Source organism: Salvelinus alpinus, chromosome 10, assembly GCF_045679555.1.
Source record: "Salvelinus alpinus chromosome 10, SLU_Salpinus.1, whole genome shotgun sequence".
Classification (NCBI taxonomy): domain Eukaryota; kingdom Metazoa; phylum Chordata; class Actinopteri; order Salmoniformes; family Salmonidae; genus Salvelinus; species Salvelinus alpinus.
In genome coordinates this window covers 36,062,652-36,082,416 of record NC_092095.1, presented here as the reverse complement: position 1 = coordinate 36,082,416, position 19,765 = coordinate 36,062,652, and the positions used below count along the sequence as shown (strand labels likewise).

Sequence of the window (19,765 nt, the reverse complement as noted above, 5' to 3'; positions counted from 1 at the left end):
TCAGCGGGGTGGAGATGTTGTTTCCTACCCTCACCACCTGGGGTCGGCCCGTCTGGCAGTCCAGGACCTAGTTGCACAGGGCGGGGTCGAGACCCAGGGTCTCGAGCTTAATGAAGGGTTTGGAGGGTACTATGGTGTTAAATGCTGAGCTGTAGTCAATGAACAGCATTCTTACATAGGTATTCCACTTGTCCAGATGGGTTAGGGCAGTGTCATTGCGATTGCGTCGTCTCTGGGCCTATTGGGGTGGTAGGCAAATTGGAGTGGGTCTAGGGTATCAGGTAGGGTGGAGGTGATATGATCCTTGACTAGTCTCTCAAAGCACTTCATTTTGACAGAAGTGAGTGCTACGATGCGATAGTCGTTTAGCTCATTTACCTTCGCTTTCTTGGGAACAGGAACAATGGTGGCCCTCTTGAAGCATGTGGGCACAGCAGACTGGGATCGGGATTGATTGTATATGTCCGTAAACACACCAGCCAGCTGGTCTGCGCATGCTCTGAGGATGCGGCTAGGGATGCTATCTGGGCCAGCAGCCTTGCGAGGGTTAACACGTTTAAATGTTTTATTCACGTTGGCCACTGTGAAGGAGAGCCCACAGGTAGCGGACCGTGTCAGTGGCACTGTATTGTCCTCAAAGCGAGCAAAGAAGTTGTTTAATTTGTCTGGGAGCAAGACGTCGGTGTCTGCGACGGGGCTGGGTTTCTTTTTGTAATCTGTGATTGACTGTAGACCCTGCCACGTGCGTCTCGTGTTTTGAGCCGTTGAATTGCGACTCTACTTTGTCTCTATACTGACGCTTAGCTTGTTTGATTGTCTTGCGAAGGGAATAGCTACACTGTTTGTATTTGGTCATGTTTCCGGTCACCTTGCCATGATTAAATGCGGTGGTTTGTGCTTTCAGTTTTGCACACATGCTGCCATCTATGGAGCTGCAGCTTGGAGTATACCATCTTCATCCTATATTATGCTGTGAATCTGATAGTCCCCCCCCCTCCCCGTTCAGAGAACTTACCCGTTGAAGTTTCTTGCATTATTTTTAAATTATAGGGCTGTGAATTGTCAGGGACTAAGATTGTTGACCGTTAATCTGTAAACCACCAGTTTTTTGTGTTGCAAATTTACAGTTGAAGTCGGAAGTTTACATACACTTAGGTTGGAGTCATTAAAACTTGTTTTTCAACCACTCCAAAAAATTCTTGTTAACCAACTATAGTTTTGGCAAGTCGTTTAGGACATCTACTTTGTGCATGACACAAGTAATATTTCCAACAATTGTTTACAGACAGATTATTTCACTTATAATTCACTGTATCACAATTCCAGTAGGTCAGAAGTTTACATACACTAAGTTGACTGTGCCTTTAAACAGCTTGGAAAATTCCAGAAAATTATGTCATTGCTTAAGGGAGCTTCTGATAGGCTAATTGACATTATTTGAGTCAATTGGAGGTGTACCTGTGGATGTATTTCAAGTCCTACCTTCAAACTCAGTGCCTCTTTGCTTGACATCATGGGAAAATCAAAAGAAAGCAGCCAAGACCTCAGAAAAAGCGTGTGCGAGCAAGGAGGCCTACAAACCTGACTCAGTTACAACAGCTGTGTCAGGAGGAATGGACCATAATTCACCCAATTTATTGTTGGAAACTTGTGGAAGGCTACCCAAAACCTTTGACCCAAGTTAAACAATTGAAAGGCAATGCTACCAAATACTATTTCAGTGTATGTAAACTTCTGACCCACTGGGAATGTGATGAAAGAAATAAAAGCTGAAATAAATCATTCTCTCTACTATTATTCTGACATTTCACATTCTTAAAATAAAGTGGTGATCTTAATTGACCTAAAACAGGGAATTCTTACTAGGATTAAATGTCAGGAACTGTCAAACTGAGTTTAAATATATTTGTATGTATGTGTGTCTGTATATATGTGTCTGTGTATATGTATTATTATATATTTTTTTTGAGCCATTCTTTGTCTATGTGTACTTTATCCAGGTTGAATGTGTCTTGGCTGCCTGCACTCTTGCTGACTCTTGTCGTCTCATGTGTTGTGTAATGTAGAGACGGGAGATGTTGCTGATCGTGCCGCTGCTGCGGACGAGGATGATTCTAACATTAGGCCTAGTTGCTGTCTGTCCCACTGTCTGAAGGGGAATGTGGGATATTTCTGTCAATGCTGGGTCTCTGAGGACCAGGGTTTGGGAATGGCACTCTGAAAAATTCATTCAGTCGTTGTTAGAACGCCTAATTCCAGATCATGCTGCATGTAGACTAATTCATTAATTAGCCTAGTTTGTGGCGTTAGTTCAAATTGGAATTGTTGGCCTATCTCGTGTCAAACTATGATCACTTATAGTTTAACCCAGTGTTGGGGCCTTTTTACATGAACAGTTTATGTGAAGTAAGATCTGCCTTCAACACTATTCTGTTTACACAATTTGCTTTGGATGTGGTGTGGCCTGTAACCTGATTCATAAAGTGTCTCAGACTAGGAGCACTGACCTAGGATCAGTTTCAACTTTTGGATCATCATGAATAAGATCACGCGGGCAGGGGGGACCTGATCCGACATCAGCGCTCCTACTCTGAGACGTAGACTGGGCATGTGTTCATTAAACAAGGCAGGGTGCTGTTGAGTAATGGGCAGCACCGGTGTCGGCACCCTCCCACCCAGGCTATTCGTTCCCTGTATGAGTGAATTACCTAGACTTGAGAGAGGCCTTTCGGGGGGTTGTCTGTCTGTAACCTGATGAAGGCTACATGCATGACTGGTATTCATCCAGGTAACCATCCCAACTTCCATCAGTCATAGCTGTCCTAAGGAATTTACTCCATGTATACGGCACATGATGCCAATGATGCATATCCTAGCACACTTGCTGTCATAGACCACGTGTCGCCTGTTTATTATATTAGTATAGTAAATGTCATGGTACCATATCAGGTTCCCGAAATGGAGCCCTATGGGCCCTGGTCAAAAGTAGTGCACTAAGTAGGGAATAGGGAGCCATTTGGGATGGAGCCCCATGTCTGTAGGGGAGGCTAGTAAATGTGTCGAATTGTGCTTCGCGTTCACGTCAACGTCATGCCAGATATTGTAACATTGATAATGTATGTACCCTGCAGCAGTTTTCTAAGTGTTCATAATCGGTTTTGTTTGTCTTTTCAGATTTGTTTCCTACTGTTTGCGGTACTCTACATTGTGTCGTATTGCATCATCACCAGGTACAAGAGGAAAACAGGTTAGTGGTCATGTTCTGTTTTTTTATGGTGAATATTGTACTTAAAATACCAAAACATGCGGTGGTACCAACTTCTCATCTATCAAAAAAAGAAAATCTATGTCATACACGCCTGGTACTTGCACACCTTGCACACACACAGTCCCATTTGTTTCAGCAAATATTGCAAAGCTCTATCTTTTGTTCATGCTGTGTTTGCACATAGACCCTCACATGTGTAAGGACTGTATATGGACTGTATATGACTATGTAACGTACATTAGACACACCTCATGGTAAATGAGTAACGAGGAGCTGACCTGCGTCTGACTGACAGAATGACATATCCCCCAACCCAGCATATTATACTATGAGACTTGTACCTGGTGAAAATGCATGTACATTTGATCGAACCTCCGATGCATTTCCAGTAGTGGCCAGCAAATGCAATCACCCTTTTGATGTTCATTCGTCGGGTAGGAATTCTCTCAAGATGAAAGTATATGGCTTTTCATATTATGTTCCATACGATGCAAATAATGACCCCCACACCCACATTGAAGTGTGTTGATGGTATAGACCGATGGTCTATAATCATGCGTGAAAATGGTCCTATAGCCAGCCTAACTGCAAGTTGGACTATATGAAGAATCACTCTAACGAGGCATCATGAAGTCTGTTCTACACCCGTTGTTCTTGGACAAATGTGGGATGTCCAGGTCGCCCTGGTTTCTCGAAGCTCCTTTAAAAGTAGACCACGTCAAACATCCTCTGGGGATTGTTGTGCCCACACAATCTAGGTTGTTCTTTTCACTGCACCCAGTACAGTAGCTAAACTATCCCAAATGGCACCCTATTCCCTACATAGGCCATGTGGACACTGGTCAAAAGCAGTGCACTTTATAGAGAATATTAAGCCGTTTGGTACTGGCCCGTAGACTAGGACCGTAGGAAAAAGGTACTCCCTAAGTTTCATTGATGCATTAATTGTCGTACCATCTGGGATTTGAACCGGGCAACATGGGGTTTGTAGTCCCAAGAGGGGCCCCTTGGTTGTCTCTGTAGGGTTCACTTGCTGTACCTGCTGTGACTAAGTGGTTTCCCCTCCCTCAGATGACCAGGAGGATGAAGATGCTGTCGTCAACAGAATATCGTGAGTGGAACTACTTTCAAAAAAGCGGTTGAGCAATAGCTTTACTTTTAGGATCTCAGTGTTTCCTGAACCGATCCCTGTGACCCTCAGCCATTCCACATATTCAATTTTTTCCCCAAGTTGCACCTGATTCAACTAGCCAACTAACCAGCAAGTCCTGATTTGATGAATCAGGTGTGCTAATGTTGGAATAGATCAGATATGTGGAACGGCTGAGGGTCAGGCAGTCAGGTTTTGGAGAAACAATAGCGTAGCCTCTTTTGGTTTGAATGGCTGATGTGACTTGTCACTCACGTTGCATCACCGCTGCACGCGGGGCCTAGCACAACTCTGGTAATAAAGCAATAACAATGGCCTTTATGTGGCCATATGTTTGCGGCCCATTTGTCATTTGTCCTCTTTGGTCCAGCTGATGGTGATATTGCAAGGGGAAATGGCTGAGCCAAGTAAATGGTGTAACATTTTAAATGAATTAGGTTCTCGAGCCATATATCAAAGTGGCGACCTTGCCCGCTTCCCGCGGAGAACCAGAGCAGATGGTGTAGTGTAGTCCACTGGGCAGCAGAATCTGGCAACCTCCACGTGTAGGCTGCAGCCCAGGCCCCTGCTCTGCTGGGATGCCAGGTTGTAGGGGTGGAGAGACATTTAGCTCATAGATACTGAAGTGGCCATCTGCTCCACTAGTTTTTAAGTTAAGTTGTCGACTGTTGTGCGTCCCAAATTGATCCCTATTCCCTATGTAGTGTTGTGCACTACTTTTGACCAGGGCTCATAAGGCTCTGGTCAAAAGTAGTGCACTATATAGGGAATAGGGTGCCATTTGGGAGGCTGCCTGTGACGCTCAACAACTTTATTCCCTTATTATTAATCCCTGTCACACTGTATATACAGGCAGATTCTCTATTAATGCGACGTGTAATCTAACACTAATCCTTAAATGGCAGTTGGCCGGCCTACAGTTATACTTGAGTAATACAATTTTGTCAAATGATTCATAGCCTGCTGCATGAATGTCGCCATTGTATGTATTTGAATGCTGATGTGTAGAGCTGTGACACTGACATTTTTATATGAATAAATACTACGATACATGTCATTTAACAATTCCTTAAAGCTAGAATTCTTAATTACAAACAAGTTTTATAGTTTTAACCATGTTTTGAGGCTGTACAGTGTTTGTTTACGTTGTTTACAAACATTGGCGTAAAACAAACATAACTCATGAGTTATATTCTTCAAGAATCAATGGGTATATATGAAAATTGGTAAAGCAAGTAAGGATTCTATTTTTAACAAAACTGATTCCACAGCAAACTGTAGACTTTCTTACTAATTCCTCTCATTCGCGGTCTCTCTCTCTGTGTGTGTGTGTGAGGCTCCTCCCCACAGACTGTACATGTGCACCTTCACCCTGGCCATGTCGGGTGGGGCTGTTCTCCTCCTGCCTTTCTCAATCATCAGCAATGAGATCCTGCTCTCCTTCCCCAGAAACTACTACATTCAGTGGCTCAATGGCTCCCTCATCCATGGTCAGTACTGTCATTCACATTGAATTCTATTATTTTGGGTGCGTCCCAAATGGCACCCAATATAGTACACTACTTTTGACCCGGGCCCATAGGGTTCTGGTCAAAAGTATTGCACTGTGTAGGGAATAGGGTGCCATTTAGGACGGAGGTTCAATGTGGATTGACTTCCTTGTTTTGAGTGCTTTTCGCTCACTTAACCACATGTAACATAACAGAATCGCTCCTTTTATACATCGTGTCACAAAGATCTGTTCCCACAGAAACTGGTGGGAATATGTCCTAAATGACACACTATTCCCTGTTAAGTACACTACTTTTGACCAGAGCCCTATGGGCCCTCATCAAAATAAGTGCACTTCAAAGGGAATATGGTGCCATTTTGGACAGAACCTGGTGGTCTATCAGAGAAGGTTACATTAGTCAAGACTTGATGTATAGTTGTGCATGACTGCAAAGTTTGCCTAAAACATGATCCCAACGGCAATAGTCACCAACCACAGTCCCGGTGGCCTGCAGGGTGCCACATTCTACACACCTGACTCAAGTCATTAACATATCATTAGCTGAAACAGGTGTGATTAGTTCTTTCCTAGAACAAAGGTCTGCACACCCGTAGCTCCACAAGACCAGGGTAGTAAAAACATCTTGATTTCCAGCCACAAGGGGTCATCAGAGTCCACGGTTTAGCAGATGACTGCAGGAATGGATTGTGGCCAGTGGACGCAGCAGTGCTTTCTATCTATCCAAAGCAACTCTTTCTCATGACTCAAGAGATGTGTCCCAAATGGCGCCCTATTCCCTATATATTGCACTACATAGTGCACAACTTTTGACCAGAGCCTTATAGGCCCTGGTCAAAAGTAATGCACTGTGGAGAATAGGGTGGCATTTAGGATGCAGCCGAGGTCTGAGGAGGAGGTGTTTTATTGTAAGTTGTGATTTCTGTCATGTTGTATTTGGCTTGGTGACAATCTTGAAAGACTGATTGTTAAGTAGATCAAATGTTGCCCATACAGGCCTGTGGAATCTGGTGTCGCTCTTCTCCAATCTCTGCCTCTTCGTCCTGATGCCCTTCGCCTATTTCTTTCTCGAGTCCGAGGGATTTGCTGGATCAAAAAAGGTACAAAATGCACGGTTGCTAACAACCTGCTAAAACCTGTGTATTTTGGTTTTAACATGCTCTTGTAGTATTGATGAACTCTTAATCTTTTGTGATTGATTTCTCCATTGTTGTCACACAACTGTTTGAAATTGTCCGCTGTGCCTTATCTAAACTGCACCGTTTTCATCGGTCATTAATCCTATTGATTGTGACCAATGGCTGTTGAGTTGACTGGCATAAGCAGGTTGCAGAGTAGATTATTCTGTTTGCCTGCCTTTCATTGTTTAAGAATCTCTATCAATTCCTGTTTACATTCTGTCTGTCTCTGTCTGTCTGATTTGAGAGGATGTCTAGTGGCAGCAGCAGGTGCCTGGTCATTACTCTTTCTCTGACTCTCATCGGTTGACCGTAACTGCGGCCGCAAAAACCTCATTAACCATGAAACGGCGACAATCTGGTCTTCGGCGGCCGCCACATCCTGACAAGCCGTTCCAATAAGCCAGACGCTGCAAACAGTTCAACACCACGAACATCGGCCCCCGTGATTTAGGGCCTGATTCGGCCTCCCTCCTCCGCCCTAAAATAAAACTTCAAAAGGACAGCCTAATAATCGAGTTGTAAGGCTCCTCGAACTTCCTCGTTTTAATTAATTACCCCGAAAAAAAAGGTCAGAGGCCCGTGTTCTGCGAGTCCATAAAGACGGAACAACATGACAGCACAATAGAGCCCAAAAAGGGGGGGGGAAGATTTACTTTTAAAGCACCTCTATTCTATGTCACAGTTTGAAACCCCTCTGGTTTATGTCCCTCCTGGCAAACTTACATAAAAATTTGTCTCTTACTGTAGTTTACGGCCCCGTTTGTTTGGGGCCCGGCTGTTAATTTGTTTTGGTTGGATTTCTTGTAATAAAGTCCACGATGGCTAGGAAGTGGAACACACCGGCCTCTGCCACTTTATGGTTTTGTACTCTTTCATTTTGAACTTCTGTGACTGTTTCTCGCTACTGATCGTCCATACGTTTTCTGAGAGGAAGCACTGCTTAATGTTGGCTACACATCCAGGTATATTGTGTGTGTGAACAGAGGAAAGGGCTGGGACCCAACTGCTCTCATTTGGCCAAATAAAGCACCCCGCTGAGTCACTCAACAAACCGGCCACAGGATGACATGAAAGCCGGATTTCAGTTTTTATAATGTGATATTAGCCCTCTCCCGATAAGAGTATTACATCTCAGGGGTTTATGTGGCCGTAATGTTACGCCACTGAAAAGTCCCTTTGACTGCGGAAATGAAGTGAACGACGAATTGAACTGGTAACGGTTTAAGTCAGGCTTTTCGCGTGGCTTTGTTTTAGTTTTGATGAGGGCACTAAAGTTCTCAGAGTTGAACCGAGATCGAAATCTCAGCTTTTTAAAAATTTATTAGCTCACTCTTCAGAGGTTCTGCTGCCCGGGTGATTTAACAGTCTTTCAAATTGTCTAAATTGTGGATGAATCGGATTGACTTACCGTCAAAATGTGGGTATGAACTAACTTTATTCAGCAACATGAAATACCCAATACTAACCATATTACCTCTCTTACTCTCTCGGACGGACTCTCTCAAATCTTACCTGCAATTATTAATTACTAATGGTTGCAAAATGCTTTTTAAATTCATTGCAGAGAAGTGGCAGATTTTGAGATGTCATCTTACAGTTGAGCGTTTTGGCTCAAGAAACCCATTTACGATGCAGCCCGTGTGCCAACTCGTTATCACCTCACGCTTATAAAGAGATATTAGACCAGCTCTATTTTGTGATGAAGGGCCAGATCATTTAGGCTTTAAATCAAACCGTTTTCCCCCCCCCTTCACATTTTGGCTATGATTCCCGCATATGATGTAATTTTTTTGTTGTTGTTGAAGATATTAACAACATTATCTTTTGGTCAATGATCCCTCTGGCGTGGAATGCAAAGGGACTGTTGTGTATGCACCAGGGGTTGGAACTTAAATCATTTTCCAATCGTTTTATTCTGAACAGAACTGGGGCTGTGGCGGTCACGAAATTTCGTCAGCAGGTGATTGTCAAGCAAATAGCTGTCGCCTCATGACCGTTAATTAACATAAACACATTTAGCATCTCCTTGCTCCTACACCTACAAGCCACTGACGCAGACCTTTGGAACATCTACATTTAAAAAAACGTCAAATAAATCCATGTAATATAGCCTACACCTTCACAATAAATCTGTTTTATTTTAGACTGGTCTAAAGAAGCATGATATGAAGAAAATGTCTATTTCAGAAGAACAGAATAGCATACTCTAAGTTGTTCTTATGTTAGGTCCTGATCTGACTATGGCTGTGGGCTACACTAGTTCATTTAGCAGACAAGATTTGCTTAGAATTCCGTGGCATTGTTTAATAGTATGAAGAATACAATTGAACAAAGCTGAATAAAATATCGATATTTTCTCCAAACGATTTGAGGGAGTGCGCACAGGTGGCTATTCTGTGTTGAGCGTGTTCCTAAGCACCTCTCACTCACATGGTTCTCCATCACGTGAGCAGGTCTTTCTCACAGGCTGCAAGTGAAGATAGACACATCGGGGACGCAACTGGACGCGTCCTGATCCAATTTCGAGGTGCACATTGAAGATATTGGAAGAACTGTCCACATTTACTTTTTGTCAGAACAGAACATTTTGCTTTAAATGTTGATGATAAACTATTAGGCCATTTCTTCACAATGTAAGCGCCGCAATGCACACACGGCAGTAGGCTATAAGCGCAATTGTTCCATTAGCGGGAAAACACTATTTATCAAAAGTGACCGCAAATTATGCATGTCATGCTTTTATTATGAAGGTGCATTTTTATGATGAACATTTTTTTCCCCCAATCTTGAAACTCACGCTTAAGTATGCCAGTTAGGCTCTAAACCCCTTGTAAAGTGGCTTAATGTGCTTAATTTTTAAGATATTTGGCCACTTTAGTTATCTTATCAAAATATATAGGCCTATGGGCTAGGCTACATGAGGTGTGCGACTATGATTAGAAAAAATGCTGGGCCCATAGGCCTATATGTTTTTGATAAGGTTTGTATCACTACTAAATAGGTAATCTAAATATATAAGTGATAGGCTAATATTGTCACCCATCAGACTATTCTTGATTGAATCTTGTCTTTACATATACTAAATAATATGTGTGAAATTTGTTTTGATTTAGAATGGACCATTTTCATGCACCTGTCTCGAAGCAGGAGCAGCGGGAAAAAATACATGTCATCTATGGGCTTAAATAGCGAATGGAGGATGCTTTTCCCGTGGTTCATTTTCATGCCAGCCAGGTTGGCTATACTCCTGTTGTAAAGATAAACAATGTGCTTAAAATTAGGAAAGTTGGGAAATAAATATAGTAGGAATAGCCTATAGAAAGCTGATGGGATCCTCCTCTTTTTAGTAGAGGCCATCACTCTGTTTTCTCGCGCGATTGTATAGCCTATAGAAATGTTGTGCAACATGAGCTCATGGGCTCTCATTAAGTGTTTGATTCGTTTGCATTGGTGTCAGTGCTTAGAAGTACAATAGAGTTCTGAGTACCACGTTTGGTAGGATACTAATGACCATCAGCAGCATCAAAGCTTGGAGAAGCATAATTACCGTGACTAAACGGTCACATGGAATTTGACTGCCTTCATGACTAGTGACCTCCGGTGTGGCGGTAATACGGTCACCGCAACAGCCCTAAACAGAACCATTAAAAGAAATATATGTTTTGTTCCTCTATTCCGACCTGCAATATAAAGTCCTGAACCGGTTCGAACCCAAAAAAGTACAGGTTTATCGTTGCTTTGTTCCTTTTTAAACCTCTGATATCGAAGAGGGGAAAAAAGACATTAACTCAACATTAAATTCCTTCGCCAATCAGTGCGGATAGAGCAGCTTAATATGGAGCAAGCAAGCTATAGTTGTTTACATACAAGATGATCAGACAAGTGTAGGATGCGAGATTTGGCTGAAATGTTTTGGGTGGGGAGACCAGGTGAAGGGAGGAGGTTTAGCTAGTAGCGCTGGGCATCTTGTTACAGTATGACATGCGTTATCTGAATTAGGACCACATAATTTTTCCTACGGAGGAGCGGCTTATATGGTCATGTATAGAAGAGATCCAGCTTTTGTGAAGTTTATTTTTTGTTAACCCTAACGCTTTTCCTAACCTTAACAAAATTCTCCTTATCTGCCAAGTTAATTCTCCTAAGCTGTTGCCTAAGTTCTCCTAAACCTGCTACAAAAAGTAAATCCTCGATCCCTTTTAGCCGTGACCGGCTTTGAATGTCTTTGAACTTCCGAGAGTCGGCTTAACGTTGGACCAGAGCTAGCTAGTTAACAAGCTTGAGTGTGCGCAGAGCGGCACCAGAATTAAAAACACATCTTACCTGTTTGTACTTAATTAACCCAATGTGAAACGTGAGAACTATAGTATCTGTAAAATCTCTCCCTAAAAATGCCTGAATAACGCTTGTAATGTCAGTCGGTTGCACGCTTTGGAGGGGCAGGTTGCCTACACACACGCTCACAAACACTGGCAAATGTTTTCAGCTGGCAGGCAGACACTGGAATACGTTTCTGAGTGACTGAGTGAGGGCTTTGCATAGGCACATTGTAAAATAACGTTATTAACTGCTTCCCATGCTTTTAAAATAACGGTTCTGTTCTGGAACAGTGTAGATCACTTTCGTTCCCGGTTCGGATTCTGTTCCTCGAAAAACGTAATTGTTCGGTTCTGTTCCCTGAACCGGTTACAAGCCCTAGTATGCACCACCAGTAGATAGCGTTGTTATGATGGTCGGTCAATATTTGTATGATGGACCACGCCGACTTAGGTTACGTTCAAAATTAGTGCACCATATAGTAGGGCTGTGACGATTTGGGACACAGACTTAGTCTGACCGAGAGATTGTCCCAGCTATGGGCCAGCAGTTTTCATCTGTTGCTTAAAGAAGCTCCTCATCAATCTTAAGGCTAAAGCCTGTGATTTTTTTTTAAAAGTGTGTTTTATTGCGAAGGCAAACCGCCTTGTGCTAGTTACTAAGATACTCTTCTTTGTTGGTGCTTCACAATGGAGCTTGGATATTTATTTCAAATCTCCCTGCACATGTAGACATTTTTCCCAGGCCTTCGCTCTAGCAAGTGATGTTTACGTACCTTCCTTTAAGGTCAGAATGTCTTGCGAAAAGCCCCTCCTTTACAATGTCTGTCGCCATGGCAACATATTGGCTTGAGCAGAGCATTTGAAAAGCGCACTGTTCAGGGTTTTCTTTTTCTCCTCTCTGTCTTTCAAACAAAACGATCAGTTCCTAGAGAGGGACTGCGTTTGAATTGTTGGATGAAATTGTCTGTTTATTTTATAGCTAGCTGGTGTAGTGTTTTGGGGTATTACACATTTATGTCTAAAATTATAGTGCTTGACATACAAGGCTGAGATTCACATCTAATGTTATTTATTTACTTGGGTCACAAGAAATTCATTCATTGGTTTGATCCTGGATTTTGTCAAGGGGAAAAGAGTTGTATTCACGATTTAAGGATGATTTTCAGTTATGTTATTGAGGTTGCTTGTTGGCAGGCCTTCTCTATTGAGCCACTCTGTGCTCGTCGATATAACCGTCCTCTTGTCTTGACAAAACCCAGGTGACAGTAATTTATTCTTTGGACACTTATCAGCCTGACACCTCTTGGTAATGACAACAAGATGGAGTCACTGTAGGGGGAAAACAAACGATCGAGCTACAACGTGAAGCAAACGGTTTCCCATGCGCCTACTGCCGTGTCTTTAGAAGTTTTAGTTTGCGACGGCTTTACAGGGGGAGGCTCTCCAGTCCAGCGGCTCCCTCTCTGTTTTCTGTCTCTGACACGGCCAGAGCTGAAGGCCGGGGCTGAAGGGTACACTAATAAGGGCCCTTGGCATCTGGCGCGGCAGAGGTAGAGAGGTGGACTGGCTGGGAGTGGTGGAATGGGTGTCGGCTCCCTCCCTCCATCCCCACACGGTCCTGTCAGGAAGAGGAGTGATGGGCAGTGGGATGATCTCTGCCGCTGTGCTGACCCGCTGCAGATTAATGGGTGGGCTGGAAGGAAGCTCCTCTCTTATCAGTCTCTCTCTCTGTGGCTCTCCGCGTTCCCTATGAATCCTCTTTATTCTATCCTTGTGAGATTTACTGTAGTCCCTCTCCTCTTTCCTTATTCTCCTGTCCCCCTCTCTCTGTCTCTCTGCAGCGGTGCCCTGCCCTTTTTTTTCTCCTTTTTCTCCTTCACTCACCGTTTTCTACCTCACTCCCCGTTTTCTCCCTCTCTCTGTACCATCTCCTATCCCTTCTCTCTTTCCTCTCTCTTTCTCTCTCTGTCTCTGTCTTTCTCTCTCTCTCTCTTCTCTCTGCCTTTCTCTGCCCTGGGGAAGTGGAGGGAATAGCACACCATGGCACAATGACATTCAGCTCCCAGAGAACTGGCTCTCTATTTGATGAAACACAGTGTGTCTGCGTCCCGAATGGCACCCTGTTCCCTATATAGTGGATTGCTTTTGACCTGACCCCCAAAGTAGTGCACTCAATAGGGAATTAGGGTGCCATTTGGGACACAGACACTTCCTAGCTATGCTTCTCCAAGGACATGTTACAGGGATGCATGTAGCCATTGTGCTGTACATTGCAGTATCCAGATATGTCATTTCTGATCCTACGGAGTAAGAGGATGTTCAGTTTTGGTATTAAGGCATCCAGTGATTCTCTTTAGAGGTCTTCACAGGTCCAAAAAGTTGGATCCAACCAGAACTGGACCCCTCGATTTCCTACACAAACCCGAACGGACCCGATAACAGTGCGCCAATTTGATTTATTCGTTGTCAGCTAAGTTATTCAGGTTAATGTGTAGTAGGCTATGCTTAATATAAGTCAACAACGTCCCCTTATTAACCTAAAAGCAATAGGCTTTATGCAGAGCTGTGGTCTGGTCCACTCAGGTATATCAGCTGTAGTTGCATAGATCCGAGGACCCGTTTGAACTCGAACCTGTTCGGAGCTCGGGTCGGGTCTCAGGTTTTTGAGTTGCGGTGGACCCGTGAAGACCTCTGATTCAGTATCCCCTGGGTTGCTGGTGGTTTGGGATGGCTCTTGTGGATGGGTCTGGGTGAGCACACACACAGTGCAGTGTCTCACACACATTTCTTTGAAGTCTCTGATTCCCTGGTATTCCAGTGGAGCTGCACTAGGCAGAGCAGGCAGCTAGCCCCACGCTCGGCGGCAGGGCGGTGTGAGGGTCGGGGGGGGGATGCTGAATATTTCAGAGCTGCTATATATAGAGGTGGTGTACACATTTTAGAATGGCAAGAATAGAAACTCTCGGCTCTGGATGGCGCTCGGCTCTGGATGGCGCAGATCCTTTTCCTTGTTTCTCCCTTTCTTTTTCCCGGGAGACAGTCGCTGCGACGAGACCAGGGGGGATTTGATTTGCCTGTTTTTAAACAAGCGTTGTCTACGTTTCCCACGTTTCGATGATTGTGGCAACTGTCTGCATTGCTTACAATCGCAATGAAAAAAGATATCTATTTAAGAATAAAATCGACGCTAATTTATGAAAGAGAAACAAGGACAATGCAGAGTATAAGTAATGCAATATGTCATGTGATAAGGGATTAATTCAGGGGCTTGCAATTTAGACCCTCCGTTTTCCCAACACTTGGTCAACCTTTTCTCTGACACTCCACTTGGCCCTCCAATACGCCTGAAACCAGGAATAACATTCGGGGAGGTGACAGGCATTGCCTTTGCCCTAAATGATCTGAATGGGTAATGATTTTAGGCTTATAAATGATTGAGATGCCCAGCCTAGAGGAGATACACCTTCAGCATGGCATGGGCTGCTGGTTAAGGTGGACCGAGGCACCTGAGCGGAGCCGCCTCCTGTAGCAGGCCCGTGCACGGTCCTATCCGTCCCATGGCCTCCTTAAGAGAGCGCGTGTGGGACGTGACAGAAGTCTCTGAGAGCATTCCTCTCTCACCTCTCACCTCTGGGGACGAGATGCTCGCAGACGTTCTTGTTCTTTTCTCTCTCCTCCTTCTCCCCCGTCTATCTATATCTCCCTCCCCTTCTTTCTCTCTCATCTCCTCTTCTTCGGCGTTGAGATCTCCCCACTGGCCAGTTCAGGTCTGACGAGCTGCTAGACTGCAGTCAGCATCACAGTAGTTATGTAGCCTATGTCCAGTAGGAAGAACTGAGCACATGGGAGGGTAGAGGTTTTCACTAGAGGTTTTCACTAGAGGTTTTCACTAGAGGTTTTCACTCGAGGTTTTCACTCGAGGTTTTCACTCGAGGTTTTCACTCGAGGTTTTCACTCGAGGTTTTCACTCGAGGTTTTCACTCGAGGTTTTCACTCGAGGGTTTCAGTGAGCAGGTCAGATGAAGGGCCTGTCATTATACCATTTTAGACCTTTCCATATCTTGAACATGAGATGCTTCTCTAGATAGAGTTTTATAACGGCTACCGGGGGAATTATGTTGCGTCTAAAATGGCACCCTATTCACTATGTAGTGTACTACTTTTTTTTTTTTTTTTTTTTACCAGGGCCCGGATGGTAAATGGAGAATAGGGTGTAATTTGTGACGCACATTAGAGACTGGGGGCGGCCTGCTGTACCTGCGGAGTTGCGGCTGTATCAGACGTGGCCACACTGGGGCGCTCTAGACTCAACTCGACACTGTGCTAGAAAATTCTACACGTGTCCCTTCCATCGAGCCTACATGATGCTGTGAGGTAGAGAAAATGAGAAGTCTAGGGTGTGTCCCAAACAGCACCCTATTCCCTATATGGCGCACTGCATTTGACCAGGGCTCCAAAGTAGTGCACTATATAGGGAACAGGGTGCCATTTGTGACGCGGATGTAGATTTGACAGCTGTGTGGATGAGACACGTTTGCCGAACGTGATTTGATTATCAGAATGGTTGGGAAGACAGTGGTACTAGTGACGATGGTCATAGGTAACCTTAGAGTTCAGACAGGGGATCAACAACTGTTACGTGACATGAAAGGATGCCTTCAAACAGAGGATCACTGCACTATGTATAGTACCTGATCATAAATACGCCGCACATCAGTTAGCACATCATCAGCTACCTAGTAACAAATTGATTAGATGCCCAATTTGAGGCTATCCGCAAGCCATGTGTAAGTCATTCTTTGCAGCCTATTCCTGTAAGTGCCAGACGGTATCTCCTCTACAGTGTTGTAGGCAGAGGGTGTGTCCCAAATGGCACCCTACTCCTTTATAGTACACTCGTTTTGACCAGAGCCATATGGGCCTTGGTCAAAAGCAGTGCACAATACAGGAAATAGGGGGCCATTTGGGACACAGACAGAGCCTGTCCACCTCCACCGGCGGGGCACGGGGGGGTGGACTCTGTTTGAACAGGTAGAGAGGACTTTATTAACCACTCAGCGGTCTGTGACCCGGAAAACCCAAATTACCCCGCCGGGCAATGGGCGCGTTAAGAGCCCCCCTAATCGCCCCCAGATGTAACGGGAGGCCTGCTCTTAATCTACAGACAGTAGTGAGGCTTCACTTCAGCTCGTTTTTATGTTTTAACCTCCAGTCTGCTCCGAGCCCCGGCTGGGAGTCTGGTTAGACCCTTTTTATAGGCCCAATATACTGTTAGAAAAGGTGCTTTAACGTGGACTTCACCGGGATCAGTTAAGTAAGCGTGGGGCTGCAATCTGGAACTGAGGCTGCGTTGCAAAACGGCACCCTATTCCCTACACGGTGCTCTACTTTTGACCAGGCCCCTATAAGGTCTGGTTAAAAGTAGCGTACTACATAGGGAATAGGGTGCCGTTTGGGACGTAGCACGAATGTAAAACAATGGCGTTTTTAATATGAGAGCGTGAGATTATTGCGGGTGATTTTATAGAGAAGGTATACATGCTTGACAGTGTATGTGATGGAAACAGAGAACACTTCTTTCTTGGGGCCCTGAATATTGACGGGTTTTCGTCAAGCTGCCCACTCAAGAGGAAGCTTCTCACTGTAACCGGTGCCTGCAATCTGCTTCAGGTTATTAATCAACCTACCAGGGTGTTTACAAACACTACAGGAACTTGATCATCCACGTGTATCAATCACATTTTTACTAATGCTGTAGAACTTTGTTCTGAAGCTGTGTCCGTACCCATTGGATGCAGTGATCACAATATAGTTGCTATATCCAGGAAAGCCACAATTCCAACAACAAAAAACTGGGCCTAAAATAGTGTATAAGTGATCATACTAAAGATTTTAAAGACTCTTATGTGGATGATGTCAAAAATATTTGTTGGTCTAATGTGATTAATAAGGAGCATCCAGACGCTGCACTTTATGAATTTATGAAATTGCTTCTTCCAGTTGTTGATAAACATGCACCTGTTTAGAAACGGACTGTTAGAACTGTTGAGGCTCCGTGGATTGATGAGGAATTGAGAAGCTGTATTGTTGAAAGAGATAGCGGCAAAGGGAGTGGCTAATAAGTCTGGCTGCACCTCTGACTGGCTGAATGTCCAATTACTATTTAATGATTACTTCATTGGCAAAGCGGGCAAACTTAGGCAGGATATGCCAACAACGAACAGTGAGTCATCGAATTTGGTGCATAAAACAAAAAACGAAAGAAAAGCCTTGTGTAATTTTGAATTTTCTGAAGTTAGCGTGGGAGAGGTGTAAAAAATGAGTATCGATCAATAATGACAAGCAAATGGTGTTTGACCAAATACAATGCTATTTCTCTGTAAACAAATGAACAACGGACTTTCAGCCTGCTTATAGAGAAGGGCGCTCGACATGCACTGCACTGACACAAATGACTGGTGATTGGTTGAAATAAATTGATAATGAGAAGATTGTGGGAGCTGTACTGTTAGATGTCAGTACAGCCTTTGATATTATTGACCATAGCCTCTCCCCTATGTGACCACCTTGTGTCTGTACTGACACGGATGTGTAACTGATAAATGTACACACACACAAACATACACACGACACGTTAATGTTTTTAAATGTATGTCAATTGTAATTTTGTCTTTGTCTTTTTCGTCATGTGTCGGTCCCCAGTAAGACTAGCCCCGTCGCTAATAGGGATCCTAATATATCAAATCAAAATACTGTAGTACTATATGGAGGTGAAAATGCAGCAGTACTGGTTGTCCTGGAGACTGCCGGAGACGGCGTCTGCAAGGTTTCCCTCTGTGAACCAGGATTGCATCCCAAATGGCATTCTATTCCCAGTTCTTTTGGCCAGGGCCCGTATCAGCTCAGTGGTCTTGTGGTTAGTGTCCTCCCTGAGATTGGAACTTTTTGGGGGGTTTGAGTCGAGTCCTACAAAAGACTCAAAATGGGACCTGATGCCTCTGCTTGGTGCTCAGCGTTCAGGAGAAGGGTTCAGGGTAATTCCATGCAATAGACTAGCGTCCTGTCCAGAAACAGTAGATGGGCTACTGCCCTATGGGCCGTTTCGGCTCGGACAAGGCTACCTACTTATTTACCATAGGGCTGTGGTCCAAAGTAGTGCACTACGTAGGGAATAGGGCATCATTTGTTTTGCCGTACCTTCCTTGCAACGCGAATGGCCTCGGGAGAACTGGGGAAAAATCCCAGCTTGTTATGAATAAAAATAGCGACTTGGCTCTTTTTGTTCATCCCGTCTCTCTCCCCTCCGTCTGTGTGTTTTTCTTCGCAGGGCATTAAGTCACGGGTTCTAGAGACCTTTGTGATGCTCTTCCTCCTCGGACTGCTCATCCTAGGAATAGTCTGGGTGGCGTCCGCGCTCATCGACAATGACGCAGCCAGTATGGAGTCACTCTATGGTAAGGCTATGGGGATTCTGGCGTGTGTCTCAGATGGCACCCTATTCCCTCCAACAGTGCACTACTTTGGACCAAGACCTCTATGAGCCCTGGTCGAAGGTAGTGCCCTACCTAGGGAATTTGGGAACGCTGCCGGTCTCTATTTTTCTAGCTGTGGTTTAATGTGTTTGTTCAGCTCTGGATAATATTTCCTCTCCTTTCCTTCAGATCTCTGGGAGTTCTACTTACCGTACCTCTACTCCTGTATCTCTCTGATGGGGGGACTGCTCCTCCTGAGTGAGTATTGGAGTTGGGTCGTAAAGAGCACATTCAATGGGATATGTGCACATTTCAAACGGAATGTAATCTCAGTTGACGATTGATGTGCGGCAAGTTCATGTAACACTTTTTGAATAGGTCCCCAAAGTGTACCAAGCTTCATGCTTTTAGGAAAAATTGTGTGGTGGTTGGTTGGGGATCACACATCGCTTGGACTAAAATAACATTTCTGTAATCATCCCTCAGTCCCTTATGTCCTAGAAGTGTTTTGGTTGTGTCTCACCTCTTGTAACTTGCTTCGTACCCAGTGTGTACTCCTGTGGGCCTGTCCAGGATGTTCACAGTCATGGGCCAGTTACTAGTCAAACCAACCGTGAGTAGTAATTTCCATTCACTATCTCTAAAATCTCTTAATCGGTTTTATAAGTGTCAGATGCCAGCCAAATAGCTGGCAGTCTAACCCTTACGACTGGCTACCTAATTGACTTCAACAAATTGGGTGGCAGCAGATACATTTCTTCCCCCCCCTACCTGGCTACTTTTTTCATTACGCTGGCTACTTCAGATTTTGGGGAATACACTGCTTCATGTATTAATGTGTACTGTAATACAACACGAGTGAGCT

At 44.3% G+C, this 19,765-nt stretch overlaps 1 protein-coding gene across 1 annotated transcript in view; it reads left to right on the top strand.

Annotated features, from left to right (window-relative positions):
- The window catches only part of lmbr1 (limb development membrane protein 1), a 56,350-nt gene that overhangs the window by 4,200 nt on the left and 32,385 nt on the right, over positions 1 to 19,765 (top strand). Inside the window, exons 2-8 of the mRNA XM_071329127.1 lie at positions 3,175 to 3,247; positions 4,340 to 4,379; positions 5,769 to 5,908; positions 6,925 to 7,028; positions 18,756 to 18,882; positions 19,090 to 19,158; positions 19,449 to 19,513. Of these exons, the coding sequence (XP_071185228.1) occupies positions 3,175 to 3,247; positions 4,340 to 4,379; positions 5,769 to 5,908; positions 6,925 to 7,028; positions 18,756 to 18,882; positions 19,090 to 19,158; positions 19,449 to 19,513 (618 nt within the window). The remainder of the gene's footprint in view (positions 1 to 3,174; positions 3,248 to 4,339; positions 4,380 to 5,768; positions 5,909 to 6,924; positions 7,029 to 18,755; positions 18,883 to 19,089; positions 19,159 to 19,448; positions 19,514 to 19,765) is intronic.